The sequence below is a fragment of the Elephas maximus genome, chromosome 10 (assembly GCF_024166365.1).
Source record: "Elephas maximus indicus isolate mEleMax1 chromosome 10, mEleMax1 primary haplotype, whole genome shotgun sequence".
Classification (NCBI taxonomy): Eukaryota; Metazoa; Chordata; class Mammalia; order Proboscidea; family Elephantidae; genus Elephas; species Elephas maximus.
This window is the reverse complement of record NC_064828.1, coordinates 48,083,158-48,105,305: the sequence shown is the minus strand read 5'-3', so window position 1 is coordinate 48,105,305 and position 22,148 is coordinate 48,083,158. Positions and strand designations below refer to the sequence as shown.

Below are 22,148 nucleotides of genomic sequence, written 5' to 3'. Positions count from 1 at the left end.
AATTTTAGAGTCAGCTTGTTAATTTCTGGAAGAAGACTAAAGGAATTTTAGTAGGAATTGTGCTGAATCTGTATGTTAATTTAGGGAGAATTACCATTAGAACTATTGAGTCTTCGAATTCATGAACATTGCATGTATTTATATCTTCTTTAACTTCTCTCTGCAATATTTTGTAGATTTCAATGACCAAATCTTATACTACTCTAGTTACATTTTGTAATACATATTTTATTCTTTTTTGATAGTATTGTAAATGGAATTATTTTTTAAATTTAATTTTTAGATTGTACATTGTTAGTATATAGAAATTCAATGGATTTTTATATATTGATCTTGCGTCCTGTATCCTTTATAACTTTGTTTATTCCATTTGTTTTATTGTGACTTTTTTAGGATTTTCTACATATAGGAACATGTCATCTGTGAATTAAGACAGCTTTACTTTTTTATTTCCAACCTGGTACTTTTAACTTTTTTTTTTTTTGCTTATTTAACTGGCTAGGCCCTCTAATACAGTGTTGAATAAAAGTGGTAAGAATGGACGTCTTGCCTTATCCCTGATCTTGAGTGAGAGACAGTGTTAGAGAAGCTGTTTATAAAGTTGAGGCAGTTCCTAGTATGTTGGGAGTTTTTAATCATGAATCGGTGTTGTATTTTCTCAAATACTTTTTCTGTGTCTATTGAAATGATCATATGGTTTTTGTCATTTATTCTATTAATATCATGTTTTATTAATTGATTTTCAAATGTTAAGCCAACTTTAGGAAACCCTGGTGGTGTAGTGGTTAAGTGCTACGGCTGCTAACTAAAGGGTCAGCAGTTCGAATCCACCAGGCACTCCTTGGAAACTCTATGGGGCAGTTCTACTGTGTCCTATAGGGTCGCTGTGAGTCGGAATCGGCTCGACGGCACTGGGTTAAACCAGCTTTGCATTCTTGAGATAAATGCCTCTTAGCCTTCAACTTGTAATCCTTTTTTTTTTTTAATATGTTGCTGAATTTAGTTGACTAATAATTTGTTAAACATTTTTGTCTCTTTGTTCATGAGGGATATCGCTCTGTGGTTTTCTTTTTTTGTGGTGTCTTTATCTGCCTTTAGTATCAGGGTAGCAGTAGCCTGCCTCATGGATGAGTTGAGAGGTGTTCCCTCCTCCTCTGTTTTCTGAAAGAGGTTGTGAAGGATTTCTTCTTTAAATATTTGATAGATTTCACAGTGAAGTCATCTTTACCTGGGTTTGTCTTTGTAAGAAACTTTGTAATTATTAATTCAGTGTCTTTACTTTTTATAGGTTTATTCACATCTTGTATTTTTTCTTCAGTCAGTTTTGGTAATTTGTGTCTTTATAAGAATTTGTCCATTTCATCTAAGTTGTCTAATTTGTTGGCATAAAATTGTTCATAATATTCCCTTTAATTCCTGTGGGGTGAATCCCATAGGAATTAAAGGGAATATTATGCTAATTTCTGTTTTCAAATATTAGATTTATATATTGCAATGATATGATTATTGAAGAACAAGAAAAGACTTGAATAAATGGAATGTTATGTGATATTCGTGGATGATAGGCTTGATAGTTTAAAGATAGCAATTTTAAGTCAAAATTCCTGTAAAGATTTGAAAACAAATCAAATGTCCTAATATAAAGAAGATAAATGAATTGTGGTGTATTAATATAATGGAATAATACACAGGAGGTAAAATGGATTAACTAATATATATGTCAGTATATATGAGTTTCAGAAGCTAATGCTGGGTTTGAAAAGCAAGTTACAAAGCGACCTGTTCTGTGTGATACAAGGTTTTAAACATACAAAGCAATTTATGTATTTTATGGATTTGTAAATAAGTAGCAATAATATAAATACAGTTTTGGGACTGATTAATACCAAAATCTGGATCTTGGTTTCCTATGGGGGAAGAAGGAGAGAGGGGAGAAAATGATTCAGGATCGGTTCACAGGGGCTTCAATGATACCTATACTGTTAAATAAAATGTTATAGATAATGTAAATAAATAAAATATAAGAATTGGAATAAACATGGAAATGTTTAGATTTGTTCAAACTGAATGGTGATGTTTGTTAATGTTTTTCTCAATATTTTATTGTAGGTTTGAAATATTTGATAATTTAAAAGAAAAATGAATATTAAAGAAGTTTCTGAAACTTTTGAAAAAGGAAAATTCATATAATGGAAATTTTTGTTAGGAAATTTTAGAATTATGGATGTTCATGTGGTTAACATAATGAAAATTTTCTCTAGTGGATTTTATTTGTACTAGTGATAAAGTAATTTAATTTGTAGTGTAAATAAGAGATAAACAATAGATTTTGTGTTAAATGCAATTTTAGGCTTAGGTTTTATATTTCAATAGAATAAGTCGTATTTAATTGCAATAAACTATGTGTTGAAAAGGTGATTATTTTTATATGTCCTCTGGTCCTGAGACTGTGGCCACAGGGATATCAAGGTCACCAAGAATAATTTGGAGGTTGCCAAGGACTTGTTTAAAAGTGTTTTCAAGTCTGACCGAGAACTCTGACATTTAGAAATAAATAAGAAGGTACGAGTATTTAAAATCATGTTTTATTTTCAGGATTGATTTTGAAGAAACTACTTCACACAGGAAACTCCTTGAAGGTATGATGGTATTTCTTTTCTATGGCTATTTAAAAACTGAGCAAAACGTACATACCATCTGTTCACTTTTTCCTTCCTCAACTCTTTCCTGAACAATGTTCAATTATCTTCAATTCAGTTATTGAAGTGAATTAATTAAAAAATACAGCAGCATACTCAGTACGTGCTCATACTCCCCATACATACTAGGTTGACCAGATCATTGAAAAAAAACTGTTATACTTTGCTACTGCATTGACTCATTCACTGGAAATACTTCCTTCTGTGTGGTACCAAGAAGAAAAAAATTTAGTCATGCATCAAATTGTTCTTCAGTTTGTTCTTTCAGTATTTTAGCATAGCAGTCTTACATGTAGAAGACAGTAGGGGATCTTTATGAAAATGTTAGTTTTGTTTTTCTTTTATCTCATTGTGCTGTGGTAAGAGAAGCTACCCTTTCTAATAGCATTTTGGTATAGGTTAGGTTCAATCATGTAGGTATTTCTGGCATGGATATAGCAGTACAAAGACTAAGCCCTCCTACGTCTTTTTCTTCTTATCTGGCATATGAGGGTGGCAGCAGTCGAATAGCTTTGACAGTGGCCATTAACAAAACTCTGGCAGGGTAATTTCCAAAGTTACCAATGAAGTTAATTTTGTAAAGATTTTAGTTGTTTTGCTTGTAAGAGATTGAATTTTTTTTCTATCCATCTTTTCCTGTTTTCTTCCTGAGAGAGCATTCATTCATTGATTCAGACATTTATTGTCTGCGTAGGAGACATTGTTTTAGGTTCTTAGAATACAGTAATGAGTCAGTGTTCCTTATTTGCAGCTTAGAAGCAAATAAATAATTTCAGAGAGTGATAAGCAGTGCTCCAGAATCCTCATGACAATTCCTTTTACCAAACTCATAGCAAGGGACAGTCATTGCCATCTGTCTTCTTGCCTCTTGAATTAGCCTGTGGAAACAGGAGGGATAGAAGAACAAAATGGTTTTCTGGTTTTTTTTCTCCAAATGAAAATTATGGAATAAGAATTACCTAATTTCTTAGCGACTATATTCATTCTTTATTCATTAAAAATCCATGAATTTAGATTTTCAGGTAATGAAGGTTAGCCACAGATGCTAGGCCTGCCTGCCTCCCTTCCTCCCCCGCTCCCCGCCTCCGCCCTTTCTCTCTCACATCCCCCCCATCCCCGCAAAGTCTCAATCTGTAATCATCTTCTAGAGAACTTTGGCCTTAAAAGGAAGAAAGGATTTCCATTATAAATGAAAATACCATCTGTTTTTCATTTTATTTTGTTTTAGATCAGGCGGGAAGGTGTTCGTCTTTTCTTATTATGGTTACAAGCTCTTCAGAATAACTGTAGTAAAGAACAGCTGTGGATGTTTTCATGTTTAATCCCTGGATTTTCAGCACCACAATCTGAACATGGACCTCGAACTTTAGATAATCTCATTAATCCTCCACTCAACCTTCAAGAAAGTAAGATTCATGGGATGTTATCCATCAGTATTTTAAAACTTTCTATGTAGCCTGTTAATATTTTAAAAAATGCCTGTACGTTTTATTAATTGGGCAATCCAAGGCCATTTTACAGTGGTCTTTAATTTCTATTTCTTATGTATCACCTTGATTTAATTTAGATGTACATTGAAGTAGAAGTGTGTCTTACTTCATGCAGTAGGTAACTAAAAAATTAAATATAAACTGAATTTTTATAAATCCTCAATAGTATTTTAGTTTTTTGTTTATAATCTCAAATGTTTTAGTTTAATTTCTGCTTTAATTTGTTAGTGAATCTTTGTGCCTTTTATCCTCAATTTTTCTAGTATTGTCTTTTATCCCCTTAGTTCTCTCTGTTATCAGTACTGCTATTTAAATAACTTAAATGATTTTTCCTGTTATAAATATATGTGTATATATTTTTATATATTCTCATACGAGCAAGCGTTTGTCACACGCAGTGCCCTGTTGGGTACTTCATTTTATTTGTAATTTGTATTTCTATAAATTTAAGTTTGGGGGCAAAATGAACTACACCTGTAGCACAAAATTTTAGAAACAATACCAGACTGGCGTACTGTCTATAAATCAACTCATTTAGACTATGTAAACCTGCTTATTCACGTTTTGTATCATTTTGAAGTATTACATGTTTTCAGACTGTTTTTTCTTGTGTCTCTGTAACCTATCAGGGTAGATATTCTTTTATCAGTCTTTCTATAGCTAAGTTTTTAAAAAATATTAGCCTTGAATCTGTGATTGACTTACTCCTTCCCTTTTGAGAATGGAAGTTTTGCTCTGTAGTCTACAAGGCATGAAAAATAAAGAATATCTATATATTACCTGACAGAGAGTAAGAAACCCTTGTAGAAAAGTTCCAGTAGGCTTTAAGGAGATTTTTATGACTTGGCACAATAAAGCATTTATAATGCATATTCTTCTGTGGGGACAAAGTGATCCAGGACATCGGTTATAGATGATAAGGGTTGTGGCCTTAAAGAATAATTTTTAATAAGTGTTAGAAAAGTAATAAAAAATGTAAAATTAATACATAGCGTATGTTAAAAACAGGAATTTGTCTCTGTTGTCAGCTTACTTGCCTGCTGATACTTACTGAGAGGCAGGTTTAAAGACCTGCCTGTGCTAAACCAGATACTGATTGTGTTGTGTAGGAAATAGAGAATCCAGCTATTTATGGATTGATTTTCTTGGGTTTGCATTTGTTATAGTGAATGTTCTTGAATATCTTAAAAGTAAAACATGAAAAGTTTCTTATTTTATAAGTGGTCTTTTGTAATGAAGGAACTGAGATGCTAACCCTTTTTTTTTCTTTTCGGAAGGGAAGTAGTATATCATCCCGTGGATAAAGGTGATAACCTTAAAGAATAAGCATGGTCATGACGTAGAGCAATAAGATTGTCACTTTAATTGATGAATGAGTGCATTATTGCTAATGTTTCTCATTTTATTGTGAATTTTTTGTAGTAAAAATGCTGTGAATTAAAAATTATCATGAGAGGTTCTTTCTCAAGTGAGATGTTATGTACTCTTAAATCACTTCATAACTGTCTGTTCATCCCTGTGTCACATCCTCAGAAACAACGGTTCATAAAACAGCTGACTGTTAAAGTTTATGGTTGTTGTGATGGACTATCAGGAATAACCTCAGCTATATTTCAAGATTCAATCATTACAAAGTTTTCAAGCAGCATTCATTGCCTGAATGTTTTACAGTTAAATTTTATTTGGGTCATGCTATATTATTTGTTTCGTAGTTATACTAAACTTTTCTCTTTTTTTGGATAGCTCAAGTCACCATAGAGGAAATCACTCCTCTTGTCCCCCCACAATCAGGAGATAAAGGACAAGAAGATCTCACCAGCTACTTTCTGGAAGCACTTTTAAAATATATCGTAATTCAGGTATGTGTTATTTTTTTGAGATGCCCCTCTTACTATCCTATGTGGGTAATTCCTTTTTCCCTCTCTTATCATCATCCTGTCATAGTAGATATTTGCCCTTTTTTTTTTTTCCTGAAGGAGGAGTAACAGATTTTTGCTTTTGAAAGTGTATGTTAGTATGCGCTTCCTGAAATAAAAATCATTGGAGGGATTCTGAACCTCTCAGAAAAGGAATTTGGAGAGAGCAATTTTCATAAAGTGGACTCTGTGTATATGCCTTCATGTGTGAGCCAAATGGGCTTATTTTCTAATCCTTTCATTTGTAATCAGCATCAGCGGTACTTTAAGTGAAAAGCTTGTAGCTTTTTGATTTAGGGATCGATCTGCCCAGAGAAAACATTTGGTAGCCAACCTTTTACATTCATTACAATCATTTACATTCCTTAAATTAACAGATATTTAGTCAGTGAATGTGTTGGGTCTGGCATTATTCTAGGCAATGGGGATATGTCAGTGGAGCAAATAGATGAAGTCCCTGTGCTCATGGAGTTTATATTTTGGCATATATGCTTGTATCTGCAGGGATATTTATGGAGGGATACATATAGAAGTTAGAAGAGTATAGTACCCAGGGAGGTGGACTGTGGGGTAAGGATGGGAGGGAGATGTAGTTTACACTTAAACCTGTTTGTACCTTTTGAATTTATGGGTCCGAATTCAGTAATCTGTTCATCTCTAGATATGAAATGAACATATACTGATTGACTAATGTAAACACTTAGCACATACATAGATGTTACTTGTAATTACTTCAAACACAAATATTCCTTATACAATATCAGAAACAAACTGAATTCAATTTGGAATCTGAACCAGATTACCAAATCTGAATCCTGATTCCGCATCCTACTTACTAGTAGTGTGACCTTTGGCAAATTACTTAACCTCTCTGAGCTTTTGTTCCCTCATCTATAAAACAGGGGAAAACAAATGTGTATCTCATAGGATATTTGAGGCTTAAATATAATTAGTGCAAAATGCTTAGAAAAGTGCATGACACAGTAAGCACTCTGTAGTGGATAGTTGTTGTAACTGACATCAGTTTTTCTTTTTAAAAAAACTTTCATAGGTCATGTAGATTTAAAAAATTGTTTTATGGGTTTATTGAGATACAATTGATATATGATAAACTGCAACATTTGAATGTACAATTTGCTGAATTTTGTTACATGTATACACCCATGAAACAATCACTGCAATCAAGATAATGAACATATCTTAACACCCATAAACATTTTCTCGGAACCCTTTGTAATCTATTCCTTTCCACCCCTCTCAGCCCCCACACCTAGGCAACCATTGACCAGATTTTTGACACTATAGATTAGTTTGCATTTTCCATAATTTTATAAAAATAGAGCCATCGGGTATATACTTTTTTTGGTCTGGCTTCTTTCATTTAGCATAATTATTTTGACAGTCTGTGTTGTTGTATCAATAGGTGAGTCCTCTGTTGCAGAGTAGCATTTCATTATATAGATATACCAGTTTATATAGATGACCAGTTTATTCAGTCATCTATTGATGGTCGTTTGAATTGTTGCCAGTTTTTGGCTATTACAAATAAATCTGCTATGAGTATTGGTAAACAAGTCTTTGTGTGGACATAAGCTTTCTTTTCCTTTTAGTAAATACCTAGGAGTGAAATAGCTGGATCGTATAGTAGGTTTATGTTGAATTTTTGAGAAACTACCAAACTGTTTTCCAGATGGTTGTATCTTTTTACATTCCCAAAAGCCGTGTATGAGGGTTGCAGTCGCTTCAAATCCTTGCCAGCAATCAGTATGGGCGGTCTTAATTTTAGCCATTCTAGTGAGTTTTTTTAGTGAGTGAATAGTGGTATCCATTGTGGTTTTAATGGCTAATGATGTGTTGAGTACATTTTTATATGTTTGTCTGTCATCTACGTATCTTTCAAGGTTAAATAAGGATCTGTTCAATTCTTTTGCCCATTTTTAAGTTGGGTTATTTGCCATCTTATTGATTTATAAGTGTTTTTTATATATTTAGATAGAAGTCCTTAGTCAGGTATATATTTTGCAAATATTTTCTCCCAGTCATTGGCTCACCTTTTGATTTTCATAGCAGTCTCTTGAAGACTGCTTTTGTTCTTTTGAAGAACACAAGTTAGTTTTGATAAGGTCCAATTTGTCAAATTTTTTTTCTTTTATGGATGTCACTTTTGGTGTCTTTTCTGAGAAATATTTGCCTAACCCAATATCACAAAGTTATTCTCAGATGTTGACCTCAATCCTTTATTAGGTAGTGTCTGCCATATTTTTCCAGTATAATATTACTCTTTTTCTCTTTATAATCAGTAATTATTTTGTGGGGAGGTATTGTATAACTATGTGGATATTCCATTCTTCATCAAAATTTCACCCAGGTGTTTAAAATCCACTAAAGGTTTTTGGCTGAATTATTACTGTGATGGTTGGCAACTGGTGATTTTCTTTAAAAGCTTTAAGATATAATATACATACCATGTAATTTACCCATTTAAAGTACATAATTCAGTGTTTTTTTTTTTTTGTATATTCACAGGGTTCTGCAACCATCACCATATTCTAATTTTAAAAAATTTTGTCTTTCCCAGAAGAAACCTTGTACCTGTTAGCAGCCACTCCCCTCCCCTCTCAGCCTCCTTTATCTCTGGCCTTAAACAAACTAATCTCTTTTTCATCTCTGTGTATTTGCATATTCTGGATAATATTGCATATAAATAGACTCATACAATATGTAGTTTTTTGTGGCTGGCTTCTTTCACTTAGCATAATGTTTTCAAAGTTCATCCATGCTACAACATTTAGCAGTACTTCATTCCTTTTTATGGCTGAATAATATTCAATTGTATGGATATATCACTTTTTTAATTCTGTTCATCAGTTGATGGATATTTGAGTTTCTGCTTTTGGGCTAACTGGTGATATTTTAATTCTGTCATTCCTTCTGCATTCAACAGTTGGCAAAATATTACAGGAAAAAGCTTTCTCCCCTTCCCATTTATTTAATCATTTAATTATTTGTATCAACCTGGGTTTATGGATTCTTGTGAATCTATCGTTAGTACTATTATTATTTTGATGCTGCAATTTTCCTAGATTTGAATAGTGGAAGCCTCTTCCAGCTGACTCCACCGTCCTTTTGATCAGTCCCCATCATTCTATGAGCATTTCTTCACTTTCTGACGCAGAAAGATGTTCTAGTCTCATCTTGTATCTTCCTTGCCCCCACCCTGGAATGTGCTATTTTTCCAATGAGACTTTGTTTATTATAGTAAAAAATTATATTTAGAAACCAAGATCTGAACACTCAAGTGCGCTCATTGCCATTGGACTATTGCTACTTCTGGATTATCTCAATGACCGGAGCTAAGGAATATATGCATGTATTTGCACAAAGAAAAATTAATCTCTCTAAACCTATGTATGTATGTTGAAAAGGGTGAATTCGTAATGGTATCCCCAATACCAGTCCAGCACTACAGGGTTCATTTTAGTTTTCTTCTTTCCATATTTGTAACTCTCTTCTCTGACAATGAGAAACCTGGCTTTCATTATCCTCAGTATATTTACTTATTTAATCAGTTCCCTTTGTTAGTAACGTCTCCCGTTACCACCATTGCCCTTTTCTACAGACATTCTCAGCTCATTGGGGAACTAATACTGTGCTCTGGGCCCTTGCTAACTACCTACCTAGATATCCTCCTCACCCTGTTGGAGTTGCTGCACCCTGTATTGCTGTGTCTCTTCTTGGCCTCTTCCACTTCATGGACACCCTCCTTACCCTTGTCAGGCACTGAGTCCCCACTGGGCTGTATCCTCTGCTTACCCCCGTCATGGATGCCCTGCTTGCTGTGCTTAGGCTCTGATTATCTGCACTTGGCTACTGCCACTGCTTCTACTTCCCATCCCACCGCATGTGCCTATTTTATATGACTTTTAGGCTGAATTATTCAGGAAGGGGAGGGAGGGGCAAAGGTGAAAGAACATTACTGTGTTTGTCATTACTAGAGCCAAGTTTTGTTTCACAGTTTTTCAGAGTGTATTTTTATAAAAATAATTTTTATTGTGCTTTAAGTGAAAGTTTACAAATCAAGTCAGTCTCTCACATATAAACTTATATACACCTTACTACATACTCCCATTTACTCTCCCCCTGATGAGTCAGCCCGCTTCCTCCTTCCAGTCTTTCCTTTCATGACCGTTTTGCCAGTTTCTAACCCTCTCTACCCTCCCATCTCCCCTCTAGACAGGAGATGCCAACACAGTCTCAAGTGTCCACCTGATACAAGTAGCTCATTCCTCATCAGCATCCCTCTCCAACCCATTGTCCAGTCCAATCCATGTCTGATGAGTTGGCTTCGGGAATGGTTCCTGTCCTGAGCCAACAGGTTTGGGGTCCATGACTGCCGGGGTTCTTCTAGTCTCAGTCAGACCATTAAGTCAGGTCTTTTTATGAGAATTTGGGGTCTGCATCCAGAGTGTATTTTAAGTTCTAAGATTTTTGAGATATACCGTTTTAATGCATATATAATGCATTTGTAAAAGATTTATCATTAGGCAGATATATATGATTTTCACAATGTAGCAGTTCAGTGTATTGCTTAACCTTTTAAAGCCTATTTACAACAGCTAATAATTGTACTTAGGAGATTTTATCTTCTGGAATGATTCTAATTATTTTATTTTTAGGTAAAAAGCTTAGAATGGAAGAACAAAGAAAACCAAGAAAGGGGATTTTCATTTCTGTTTCTACATTTTAAGAAATATTACTTGCCTTATATTTTTCCAAACATCTGCAAGGAGAACAGTTTATATCATCCTGTACTTGGTAGGTAGTCTTTAGAATTTTCTAAAAAAATCCCATCTGAATAAAATCTCTCTCAGTGTAAAGTTGGTGTTTGTTACCTGTAGAAAACTGATTACATTTAATATTTGTATTGGTTGATCGAGATATCATACCTGGAATCATACTGAAAGAACAATTTTATTAGTAGGATGTTTTCATTGAGATATATCATACCTGGAATCATACTGAAAGTACAGTTTTCTTAGTAGGAAATTTTCCTGAATTATTCATGTAATTATTTGTTTCTTGTGTATTATGGTAAAAGTATATATAACAAAACCATCAGCAGTTCTGTAATTTTCACATGTACAATATAATGACATTGTTTACGTTTGTCATGTTTTGCAACCTTTATCACTATCCTTTCCAAATTACCCTACCACCATTTACGTAAACTCAGTGCCCTCGAAGCAATACTTTCCCTTTCCCCTTCTTTCCTATCCCTGGTAACTGCTACTAACCTTTGGCTTCTATATATTTGCTTATTTTGCATAAGCGAGATCATACAGTATCTGTCCTTTTGCAACTGACTTATTTTGCTCAGCCTAATGTTTTTCTAGGTTCATCCATGTTATGGCATGCATCAAAACTTCATATGTCTTTATCACTGAGTGATATCCCATTGTGTATACCACCTTTTGTTTATCCATTCGTCTGTTGATGGACATTGAAGAGATCTTTTATAAAACTTATTTTCCGTTCTCATCCATTGGAGAAGTTAGCCCACTAGAAATATTTGTGATTGTAAATTAAAATTAATTCTAATGCTTTGGTGTGACCATGAAACTATAGTATAAATTTTCTGTTTAAAGTCTCCCAGGGGTTCAATTTAATAGCAGCCTTATTCAAGTTCTTTATGAATAATTACATTGTCATATTCTGATTGTGTCATATCTGTTGTTTAGTGGCTATGCCAGCCTTGAAACCTTGAAATTAGAGCCTCATTGGTAAACCCTGGGCTAGAAGCAGACCTCCGCCAGTTATAGAAGGCATTGGTAGTCTGTATGTGGAAGCATCCATTTTGCAGAAAGCTGTTCACATTTTAAGCTCTGACAAGTTTAGGCAACTAATAGACTCAGGCAAAACCGTTAGGACTATTAGAAATGGCTCAAAGTAGAGTAACAGACCACTGCCATTGGGAACAATATTTGCTTTAAAAATTTCTTTTGCCTTAACTGTCAAAGAAAAAATCCTGTATTTTGTATGACTTCAAAATACATGTCTCAGTGAGTGTTAGATTAATTAATGTTCCTTCTCATTAATTTTAAGTAACTCTGGCAGCTTCTCTATGTTTAGGCAGAATTCACTGAACCTTTTGATGGTATTTTATGAAAAGATGTGTTTTCATATAAGAGCCTACAGTATAGTTGGTTCACTCTTCTAGGTTCCATGCCAACATTGAGCAAATTATTTTAAAAATGTCTTTTTTTTCCCCCTAGAGCTACTTCTAAAACCAGAGTATCAACACAATATTTTCTCAGATGTTTAAAAACATAGGTTTGTCTAAGCGTAATTCCTTTCTATTTTGATTTTTGTTTTCCTTTTATTTTGAATAGATATCCCACAGATGAGACCAAAGCCACATTATGTAATGGTAAAGAAAGATGCTGAAACCAATGAAGCAATCTATTGTACAAAGGAACCTTTTATCAAGGCTCGTGTTATTGTCATTCGTTGGCTTGTTTCTTTCTGGCTTGAGCCAAAACCACATACAGGACCTCATATTCCTGGGATGGAAGGTGAAGTCTTGCCAAAGAATATTCAGGTAATATACATGTAAGGCAAACTTGTTAAAAGTTAGAAATGGTATTGAAATTTAGTCTGTTGATTTAACCGCCTTAGGTATAGAGCACATTTAAAACAGTGATATTTTATTTGTATAAATGTATTTTATAAATCCAAAATTTAATAATTACTATAAAATCAATACCTTTTTAAATTAAAAAATTGGAAGATAAAAGACAATTCCAGTCATCTGTCAGTCTCAGCTTCTAATTTATTTCTGTATTGTATTTTTATGATACGGTGTTAAAAATACTCTAAATTGCACAAATTCTTACAAATGGAAACAACTTGCAATCAAATAATTATAGGACCTTCATAGTCCTTTTTAGATTTCTAGGCATTGATAGAATTATCCCCATTTTATTTCCCCTTTGGTTGATGAAGACACTGAAATTAGAAATGTGATATAAAAATAGGAATTGACACATAACAATGGAAGGCCTGATATTTCAAACTCTTATTTTTAACTAAACGGTGTCCTCCTTTTATGCACTTCTTTTCCATTTTCTCCTTTTCCCTTATTATGCATTTTTTTTGACCTTGTCTGTATTACAGTATACTATTACTGTTTTTTCCTTTGCTCATATTTCCTCGTTTAGTTTTTAAAATATTATGCTATATGTATGTTTTGTATGCCAAGTTCTCTACAAAGAGTTATTAAATACAGAAACACTCAAGCAGAGCGTTTTTCCAATCCCAGATTTTAATAAACTTAAAATCATAAGACTATTTGATCAGGAAGGCATATTTGAGATCACTTCCTTAAAAGCTCTTATTTTATAGATGCTAAAACTGAGACCAGTAATTGAATAACTTACAAGAAAGTAATTTATCATAACCACAGTGTCATGCTACTCCTGCTGTGCTATGGTGGTAATATATTTGTCATCACTTGAAGACTTTTACTTTCTCCTTAGCATTAGGCTCGATCTTCAGTCTTAGTGACCATTCTGTTAAGTTATTAGGATATTGAATTTCCTCTTGAGCTTTCTAATATATTCTTTTAGCTTCATTTCTGCTTCTGTCATAGTTTTGTTCAGTTCCTTTGTTTTTATGTTTAGAAAGTTTTTACTTGTGTAATTTTTGTCTAGCTTATTTCTAAAGTAAAATAGAGATAGTTTTAAATATTTAAGATTTTATATTAAATAAACAGTCCAATGTCAAGTTACTTATTCTTGAAGAGCTGAGCTATCTCTATTTACATTATTCTTTCACCAGCTTTACTCAGTAACTTCTTTGTACTCCAAATGTACTGAAAAGCAAATCTTATTATAGATGGCTAGATTAGTTTCCATACGTTTTGAAAGATCTGAATTATTTAGATTTTGGGTTATTTGCATTGTCCCTTAATATTTAGTATGGTTTCTAAATGAAACTCTGCCTGAGTTTTAAAACGTGCTAGAAGTTATTTGTGGAATGCTTTGTATTCTAACAATGGTTACTATTAAAAGATAAAATATCCAGTTAAATGATTATCATATTACCTTTTCTAAAAAACTTTCATTTTAGAGAGCAGCTGCTAGTTTGGTATCCAGAGAAGAAAACAAAAATGATAATGCTGATAAAGCAGACAGAGCTACAGAGCCAGAACAATCTCATTCCAATACAAGCACTCTCACGGAACGAGAACCCAGCTCATCTAGTCTCTGTAGCATTGATGAAGAACATCTCACAGACATTGAAATCGTTCGCAGAGTTTTTTCTTCTAAAAGAAGTAATGTAAACTTTGTCACAGAGATATTTCGTCAGGTAAAATACCTCTTAGTATTTTTTATTTGTTATAAAGACTACTACTGATTTTTAGCTATTTAAATTTTATTTATTCTTTGTAAAGATTTTTTTAGAGTTCGTATTTTTAAGTTGCATTTCACACTTTAATATTTTCTAGTTATACTTTATATTTTTTAGTTTGATGATTTTACTTTAGTAACTTTTCCCTCCTCACACTCCTGTTACCAGAATAATTTCTCTTTCTTTTTTTTGTTAATTTTATTAATTTTGTTGTTGTTGAGAATATACACAGCAAAACATACACCAATTCAGTAGTTTCTATATGTATAGTTAAGTGACATTGATTACATTCTTCTTAGTTGCAGCATTTTTACCCTCCTTATCTGAATTTTTCCTCTCCTGTTAACATAAATGCACTAGCCACTAAGGTTTCTATCAAATGTTTTAAGTGGCTGTTGTCAATTTGATCCCATATAGATAATTCTTAAAAGAGCATAATTCTCAAAGCAGAGATTTTTTACTAGTTAAGCTAAACTGTTGTTTGGTTTTGAGATGACTTCAGCGAATGTTTTTGGTTTAAGATTTAAAGATCTTAAGGCAATAGTTTCTGGAAGTCTGCAGTCCATGAAACTTTGAAATTCTGTTCTGCATTTTCCTCTTTTTGATCAGGATTCTTCTATAGAATCTTTGATCGAAATGTTCATTAGTGGTAGCTGGGCACTCTCTGGTCTTCTGGTCTCATGGCAAAGGAGGCAGCTGTTCATAGAGACGATTACTGACACATTCCATATTCTCCTCCTATTCCTGATGATCCTTCTTCCTCTGTTACTCCAGGCAAATAGAGACTGTTGTGCATTGGATAGCCACTTGCAAGCTTTTGAGACCCAAGCACAATGCTTCAAACTGGGAGGTGGAACAGAAGCACTAAACATGTTATTAGGCCAGTTAACTGGGATGTCCCATGAAACCATGACCCTAAAGCTCCAAACCAAGAGAACAAGTCCCATGAGGTTTTGGGTTGTACACAAGTTGCCTCAGCAGCTATTCTTTTTTTTTTGGTTGTTGTAAATATATCTATCACACAACATTTGCCAGTTCAACAGTTTGAAACTTTTCTTCCATCATTTGATTATTAAATTATACTAAAACTATTTTATCTTCTACTCAATGATCATTAAAAGGTGGTTTATGAATGTGAGAAGCCTTTCTGATTTCATTGCTTTTATCTCCCCTTCAAAGACTTAGTCTTGTCCCCTAAGGCATTTTAAAGTTAAAGTTGCTTAAGACAGATTTAACTTGGGGGGAGAAAAAGGAAAGAGGGAGGAAGAAAGAAAAAGCTGTTTCACATCAAAATAGCTAGAAATTCCTAAATGCACATTCTCAAATACATAGAGGTTTTGTGGAAAATAAAACTTATGAAAATTAATCATTTGCTCTTAATAGCAAAGGTACTTAACTTTTGCAGGTAAACATCATTGAGTTTTGTAGCTGAAGGGGATCACTCAAGTCTCACAGCAAGTAAGTGGTAGATCTGGGACTAAAACTCCCAGATCCTGACTCCCATGTCAGTGCTTTTTGTTCTGTGCCACACTGCCTTCACAAGCCACGGGCTCTCTAGGCAAAGCAAATGTTGTTCATCTCCTACAGATGTTTATTGATGTACTGATGTGTAAAACAAAGCATGAGGCACTATTAACCTTGTCAGCCTAAATTAAAGATGAAAACTTGATTTAACACTTTGTCCGGCTTTGGCCTTGGTTCTAGATGCCAGATTAAGGTTTGTGTTGGCAGAATGTATGACATATGGGAAGGGAAAGATATTTGATAGATAGTGTTGGAACACTTAATTTGTGGAAAATTTTATTTAAAGCATATACAACTATTCAGATTTTCTAGTTCTTCTTGAGTCGGTTTGAATAAGTATACTTTTCTGAGAAATTATTCGTTACATTTGTTTTCAGATTTATTGACAAAGTTTATTACATTCTTTTGTAATCTTTTTAATATCCGAGGCATTTATATTTATGTCTTCCCTTTTCATTCCTATTAGTGTTTATTTGTACCTTGTTTGTTTTTTTCATAATGATCTCCTACCAGACATTGGTCAATTTTATTAGTCTTTTCAAAGAGTGGAAACCCTGGTGGCATAGTGGTTAAGTGCTACGGCTCCTAACCAAAAGGTCAGCAGTTCAAAACCACCAGGCACTCCCTGGAAATTCTGTGGGGCAGTTCTACTCTGTCCTGTAGGGTCACTACGAATTGGAATTGACTCGATGCCAGTGGGTTTTGGGTTTTTTTCCCCAAAGAATGAACTTTTGGCTTTTTTAATCTTCTCTGTTTTTTATGTTTGTTTTTCTACTTTATTAATTTTTGCTCCTTGTCATTTCCTTCTAAACTTCTTGTCTTATTTTATGGTCCATTTCCTAGCTTATTAATTTTTAGCCTCATTTTTTCTCATATAAACATTTTTGAAGTTTTTTTTTTTTACTGTTTTAGCTGCATTCCACAAAAAAAAAATTTTTTTTTCTTTTTTTTTCTGAGTACTATTTTAGCTGCATTCCACAAATTTTGATGTATAGTATTTATATTATTATTTATTTCTAAATATTTTCTAGTTTCTTTGATGATATCTTTTTTGACCTATAAGTTATTTAGAAATATGTTTCTTCCAAGCATTATATTTTTCTAGTTTTCTTAAATTCTAATGTAATTCTATTTTGGGTAGAGAATACAATGGTACTAATTATTATAAATTTATTAAAACTTCTTGCCCAGTATTTATCATTTCTTACAAATATTCTATGTGCTTGAAACAAATGTATTCGTTGAAAGTTAGTACGGTAATCACCAAGTCCATTAGATCAAACTTACTAATTGTGTGGTTCAATCCTCCATGAATATTTGTGTTCTGTTATTCATCACTGTATTCCTGGCGCATCATATAGTGCATGGCATAGAATAGGTACTTAATAAATATTTGGTAAATTTATCAAGAAGTTTAGGAACTATCAAATGTCAGGCACTGTGTCAGTGCTAGCTGGGGACTAATGTGCGTGTAGAAGCTAAGTCATAAGATAATTTGTTATATAGTTGATGGTATATTTTGGGGTCAATACAATGACGGTAGTTTTATTCAGATGAAAGAATTTGTATTGTTATGTGTCTTTAAAACAAAGATACAACTATAAAGCATAAATGATAAGTCACTTGAAATTATAAAATTATTCTCCATGTTTAGTAGTATGAGCATAAGTGCACTCTAGGCATTAATTTTGTAAGGAAACTCAATGTGCTTCATGTTGTTAGTATTTAAAGGCTATATAGTAAGTACTTAAAAAACCAAAACCAAACCCAGTGCTGTTGAGTCAATTCTGACTCATAGTGACCCTATAGGACAGAGTAGAACTGCCCCATAGAGTTCCAAAGGAGTGCCTGGTGGATTCCAACTGCCGACCCTTTGGTTGGCAGCTGTAGTACTTAACCACTGTGCCACCAGGGTTTCCCCTCAAGTAGTTAGATATGAGATAAATGTAGTACATCAATAGCTTAACCTTTAAGAGCACCACAGGTGACATATATACATAATCAAAGTTACTCTAAGGCATTGATTCCCCAAGTGTAGTCTGGGACTCTTGAGAGTCCCCAAGACTCTTTCAGAGCGTCTATTATTTATGGTAATAGTAAGGTGTTACTTACGTTTTTACTCTTATTCCTTCACAAATTACTGTGGAATTTTCCAGAGGATACTTGATTGGTCATATTGTACCAGATTGAATGCAGAAACAGCAAGAAGATATGAGAATCCATTGCCTTCCATTAAAGCAAACATTAAAGAGATTTGCAGACATGTAAAGCAGTGCTACTCTTCTCATTTTTTGGAAAATGTAGTTATTTTTCATAAAAAAAAAATGTTATTTATGTAACATGTAATAGGTTAGGGGTTCTGAGACCAAAATATTTAAGAACCGCTGCTTTAAGGAGACAAAAAAATTTCCCTGGTCTGATAAGTGCTTGCTGTAATTGAGTGAGTAATAAAGAATATGTTGGTCATAACATGGGTTGGTTCATGGAAGCATATTGAAAGATGAATATCAGAGACAAATGAGTTTTAGTAGTGTGTATTCAGTGCAAAAAAAGGGAGTCTTTGCTACCAGTAAACCATGCCCCACTGGCAAAGCCAATCTTAGTATTAGAAGACTCTATCAGTTTATCTTAAGTTGGTGCCATCAAATATGTATTTTTTTTTTGTTCTGATTCCTCTTCTGTATAGTTTTCTAGTTATGATTTGACCTCCTCATGTGGGTCCCCCTACAGTGAGGAAGTTTGATGAGTATAGATTCAATGGGGCAGTTTCTTTTATCAATTAAAAATCGATATCTGATTATGATTGCTATTGTGAAATTGCTTCTTCCTAGGGTGATAGATGCTAATATGTGAACTTGAATGTTCTGGTTTCTGTGACAATTATATCTCATTGTAAATTTATAAACTGGCATTTTGGCTTTATGCATCAGTTTTTAGCCATAGCTGATATCAGTCTGTCCTCAGTATCTGTATTTAGTGTGTTGCAAAACCATATTTTTGAGGCTGCAAGGATAAAGGTTATACTCTGACCTTTAGAGTATTCACCAAGCCACATGGGATATAGTCTGACCATTTTGTGCAATAATAAATAGCTCTGGAGATAACTAATTTTTTAAAAACAAGTAAACTTTTCACTATCTTAGAGCAGAACTTCTTTGAGATTATTTGCACTGCTTTATCCCCTTTCTTTATTTTGATGCTTTTAAAGAAATGCCAACTTGTTGCCGCACTTTCAGAATAAAATGGCCTCAGATCAGACAGTGATGATCAAAATCATGCCACTTGCCATGAAACTGCTGGAAAGTGGGGATATGAAAGTGGGAATTTGGGAATAGTTTGTTAGATGGAAGAAAATGCAAAGAATTCAGTTTGCTAGATAATTAAGTAAAAGAATTACCAAACAACATTAATTGACCCTGTTAATGTTATACGTTAAGTTTTTATCGTCTCAGGGATGCTGATATTTTTATTAATTTCATTCAGATAAAACAAGGTCATTTGGCCAATGATTCCTATTAAATACACCTACCGATTATGCTAGAGTAGAAAGTATCAGCTTGTAGGTAAAGGTCTTGTGATTTTTGAAATTGAAATTAATAGATAGTGGCTATGAAAAGAAAAAGTAGACACAGTTTCATTTCATTTCAATTTGTAAATAAAAAGTACAGTGAAAATGTTTGCAATATATAAACACACAACCATGCATAGGGAAAGAACTTTCAAATTGAAATTGAGTATTTTTACTATTTTCTTTTTGCGTGTCTAGGTTGTATGAAAATTTATTTGCTGTGAGGATGTAATATTTTTGTGAGGAGGAAAATGTTCACTTTTTTTTTTAAGTTAAGGCAACCCAGAAGGTATCTGAAAGAAAAAATACAAGACAGTCCTTTGAACATTTTAGTTGTTTTAGCTTATTATTTAAGTTAATAAGTTATTAAGTTAAATAATTTTATTATATGTAAAATGAATTTTACCTTTTTTCCCTAAGCTGACTTGTTACCTGTGATTTTTATTACTTATTAGAGTCAGATTTAATTTTATCAAAATTTACTTTATTAGTAATAATTCTCAAAAAAACCCCAATAATGTAAGCTACTAAGATGTGATTCATTATGAAAAGTTGTATTTACATTGAACTTTGTAGGGGCACAACTATTTCATGAAATCCAGTATTGCATTGTGAATCAGACAATTGAAACAAGTCTTAGCTCCTTCCACTTGAAGTCATTGTCTAACTACCAAAAGTATTTCTATCTCAATGCATTTACAAAGTATTTTGCTACCAGAAGCTTTCCTGACAACAAATAGTTTGACATTAACTTCTAAATAATCTTTTATCTCATGTTTTATAATGATAGAAATATATGTGCTACAGGTTTGTGGCAAAGGAAAAAGTATCATTACCACTATTTGCTCTCTCTCTTTTTTTTCCCCAGGCATTTTTACTGCCAATTTGTGAAGCAGCAGCTATGAGAAAAGTGGTAAAAGTATATCAAGAATGGATCCAGCAAGAGGAAAAACCTTTGTTCATGCAAGAACCGGAAGAAATTGTGATCTCTTCTTCAGACTTACCTTGCATTGAAAATGTCACAGACCATGATATTTCAGAGGAAGAAGGAGAAAAAAGAGAAGAGGTAAAATTTTAAGATTTGTATACTTTGGTATAAGTTTAATAGATTAGATTTTCACAAAAGTATAATAACATGTTATCACAAATACATTTCTAAAATACACAATTAAAAATATATATTATCGAGTTCATATGTGATTCCTTAAGTGATTAGATTGAAATTAGTAGATGTTATAATAAAGGTAACATACTGTCAGTTGTTATACAGTGGTGGCTTGTGTGTTTCTGTGATGCTGGAAGCTGTACGACTGGTATTTCAAATACCAGCAGGGTCATCCGTGGTGGAGAGGCTTCAAGGGGAATCCATACTGGGAAATAGGACCTGATGACCAGCTTCTGAAAAAGTTGACCAGTGAAAACCTTATGGATAGCAGCAGAATATTGTCTGATACAGTGCTGGAAGATGACTTCTCAGGTTTGAAGACACTCAAAATACGAATGAGGGAGAGCTGCCACCTCAAGTAGAGAGTCAACCTTAATGACGTGAATGGAGCCAAGCTTTTGAGACCTTTATTTGCTGATGTGGCACTACTCAAAATGAGAAGAAATAGTTGCAAAAAGCTTCAAACAACGTGGAATGTAGGAAAATTGGAAGTTGTCAAAAATGAAATGGAACGCATAAATAACGATATCCTAGGCATTGTGAGCTGAAATGAACTGGTAGTGGCCATTTTGAATCAGATAATCATACAGTCTACTATGCCAGGTGTCTTCGTTATCTAGTGCTGCTGTAACAGAAATATTGCAAGTGGATGGCTTTAACAAACAGAAATTTATTCTCTCACAGTCCAAGAGGCTAGAAGTCCAAATTCAGGATGCCAGCTCCTGGGGATGGTTTTCTGTCTCTGTTAGTTCTGTGGGAACGTCCTGGTTATCAGTCTTCCCCTGGTCTAGGAGCTTCTCAGAGCAGGGACCCCAGGTCCAAAGGACACGCTTTGCTTCGGTTGCTTCTTGGTGGCATGAGTCCGCTCTCCTCTCTGCCCCATTCTCTCTTTTGTAACTTAAAAAAAATTGTAGATTGAGTCCTGCCTCATTAACAAAACCACCTCTAATCCTGCCTCATTAACATTATAGAGGTTAGGATTTACAACATATAGAATAATCACGTCAGATAACAAAATGGTGGACAGTCACACAATACTGGTTATCATGGCCTAGCCAATTTGAGACACATTTTTGAGGAATACAGTTCAGTACCAGGAATGACAAATTGAGGAGGAACGATGTCGTATTCATCATCAAAAAGAACATTTCAAGATCCATCCTGAAGTACAACGCTGTCGGTGATAGGATAATATCCATATGACTACAAGGAAGATCAGTTAATAAACTATTATTACAATTTATGCACCAACCACTAATGCCAAGGATGAAGAAATTGAAGATTTTTATCAACTTGTGCAGTCTGAAATTGCTCAAACATGCAATCTAGATGCATTGTTAATTACTAGTGATTGGAATGCAAAAGTTGGAAACAAAA

The 22,148-nt window shown here is 33.7% G+C and overlaps 1 protein-coding gene across 8 annotated transcripts in view; it reads left to right on the top strand.

The window, feature by feature from the left end:
* The window catches only part of RALGAPA1 (Ral GTPase activating protein catalytic subunit alpha 1), a 259,309-nt gene that overhangs the window by 38,212 nt on the left and 198,949 nt on the right, over positions 1-22,148 (top strand). For 7 of the 8 annotated variants that reach the window (XM_049899503.1, XM_049899496.1, XM_049899501.1 and 4 more), the window contains exons 5-11: positions 2,596-2,639; positions 3,928-4,105; positions 5,933-6,048; positions 10,782-10,920; positions 12,495-12,703; positions 14,233-14,472; positions 20,475-20,672. In XM_049899503.1, coding sequence (XP_049755460.1) covers positions 2,596-2,639; positions 3,928-4,105; positions 5,933-6,048; positions 10,782-10,920; positions 12,495-12,703; positions 14,233-14,472; positions 20,475-20,672 — 1,124 coding nt within the window. Of the gene's footprint in view, positions 1-2,595; positions 2,640-3,927; positions 4,106-5,932; positions 6,049-10,781; positions 10,921-12,494; positions 12,704-14,232; positions 14,473-15,916; positions 15,973-20,474; positions 20,673-22,148 lie in introns of those variants that run through there. The other variant, XM_049899500.1, reaches the window with a different exon arrangement.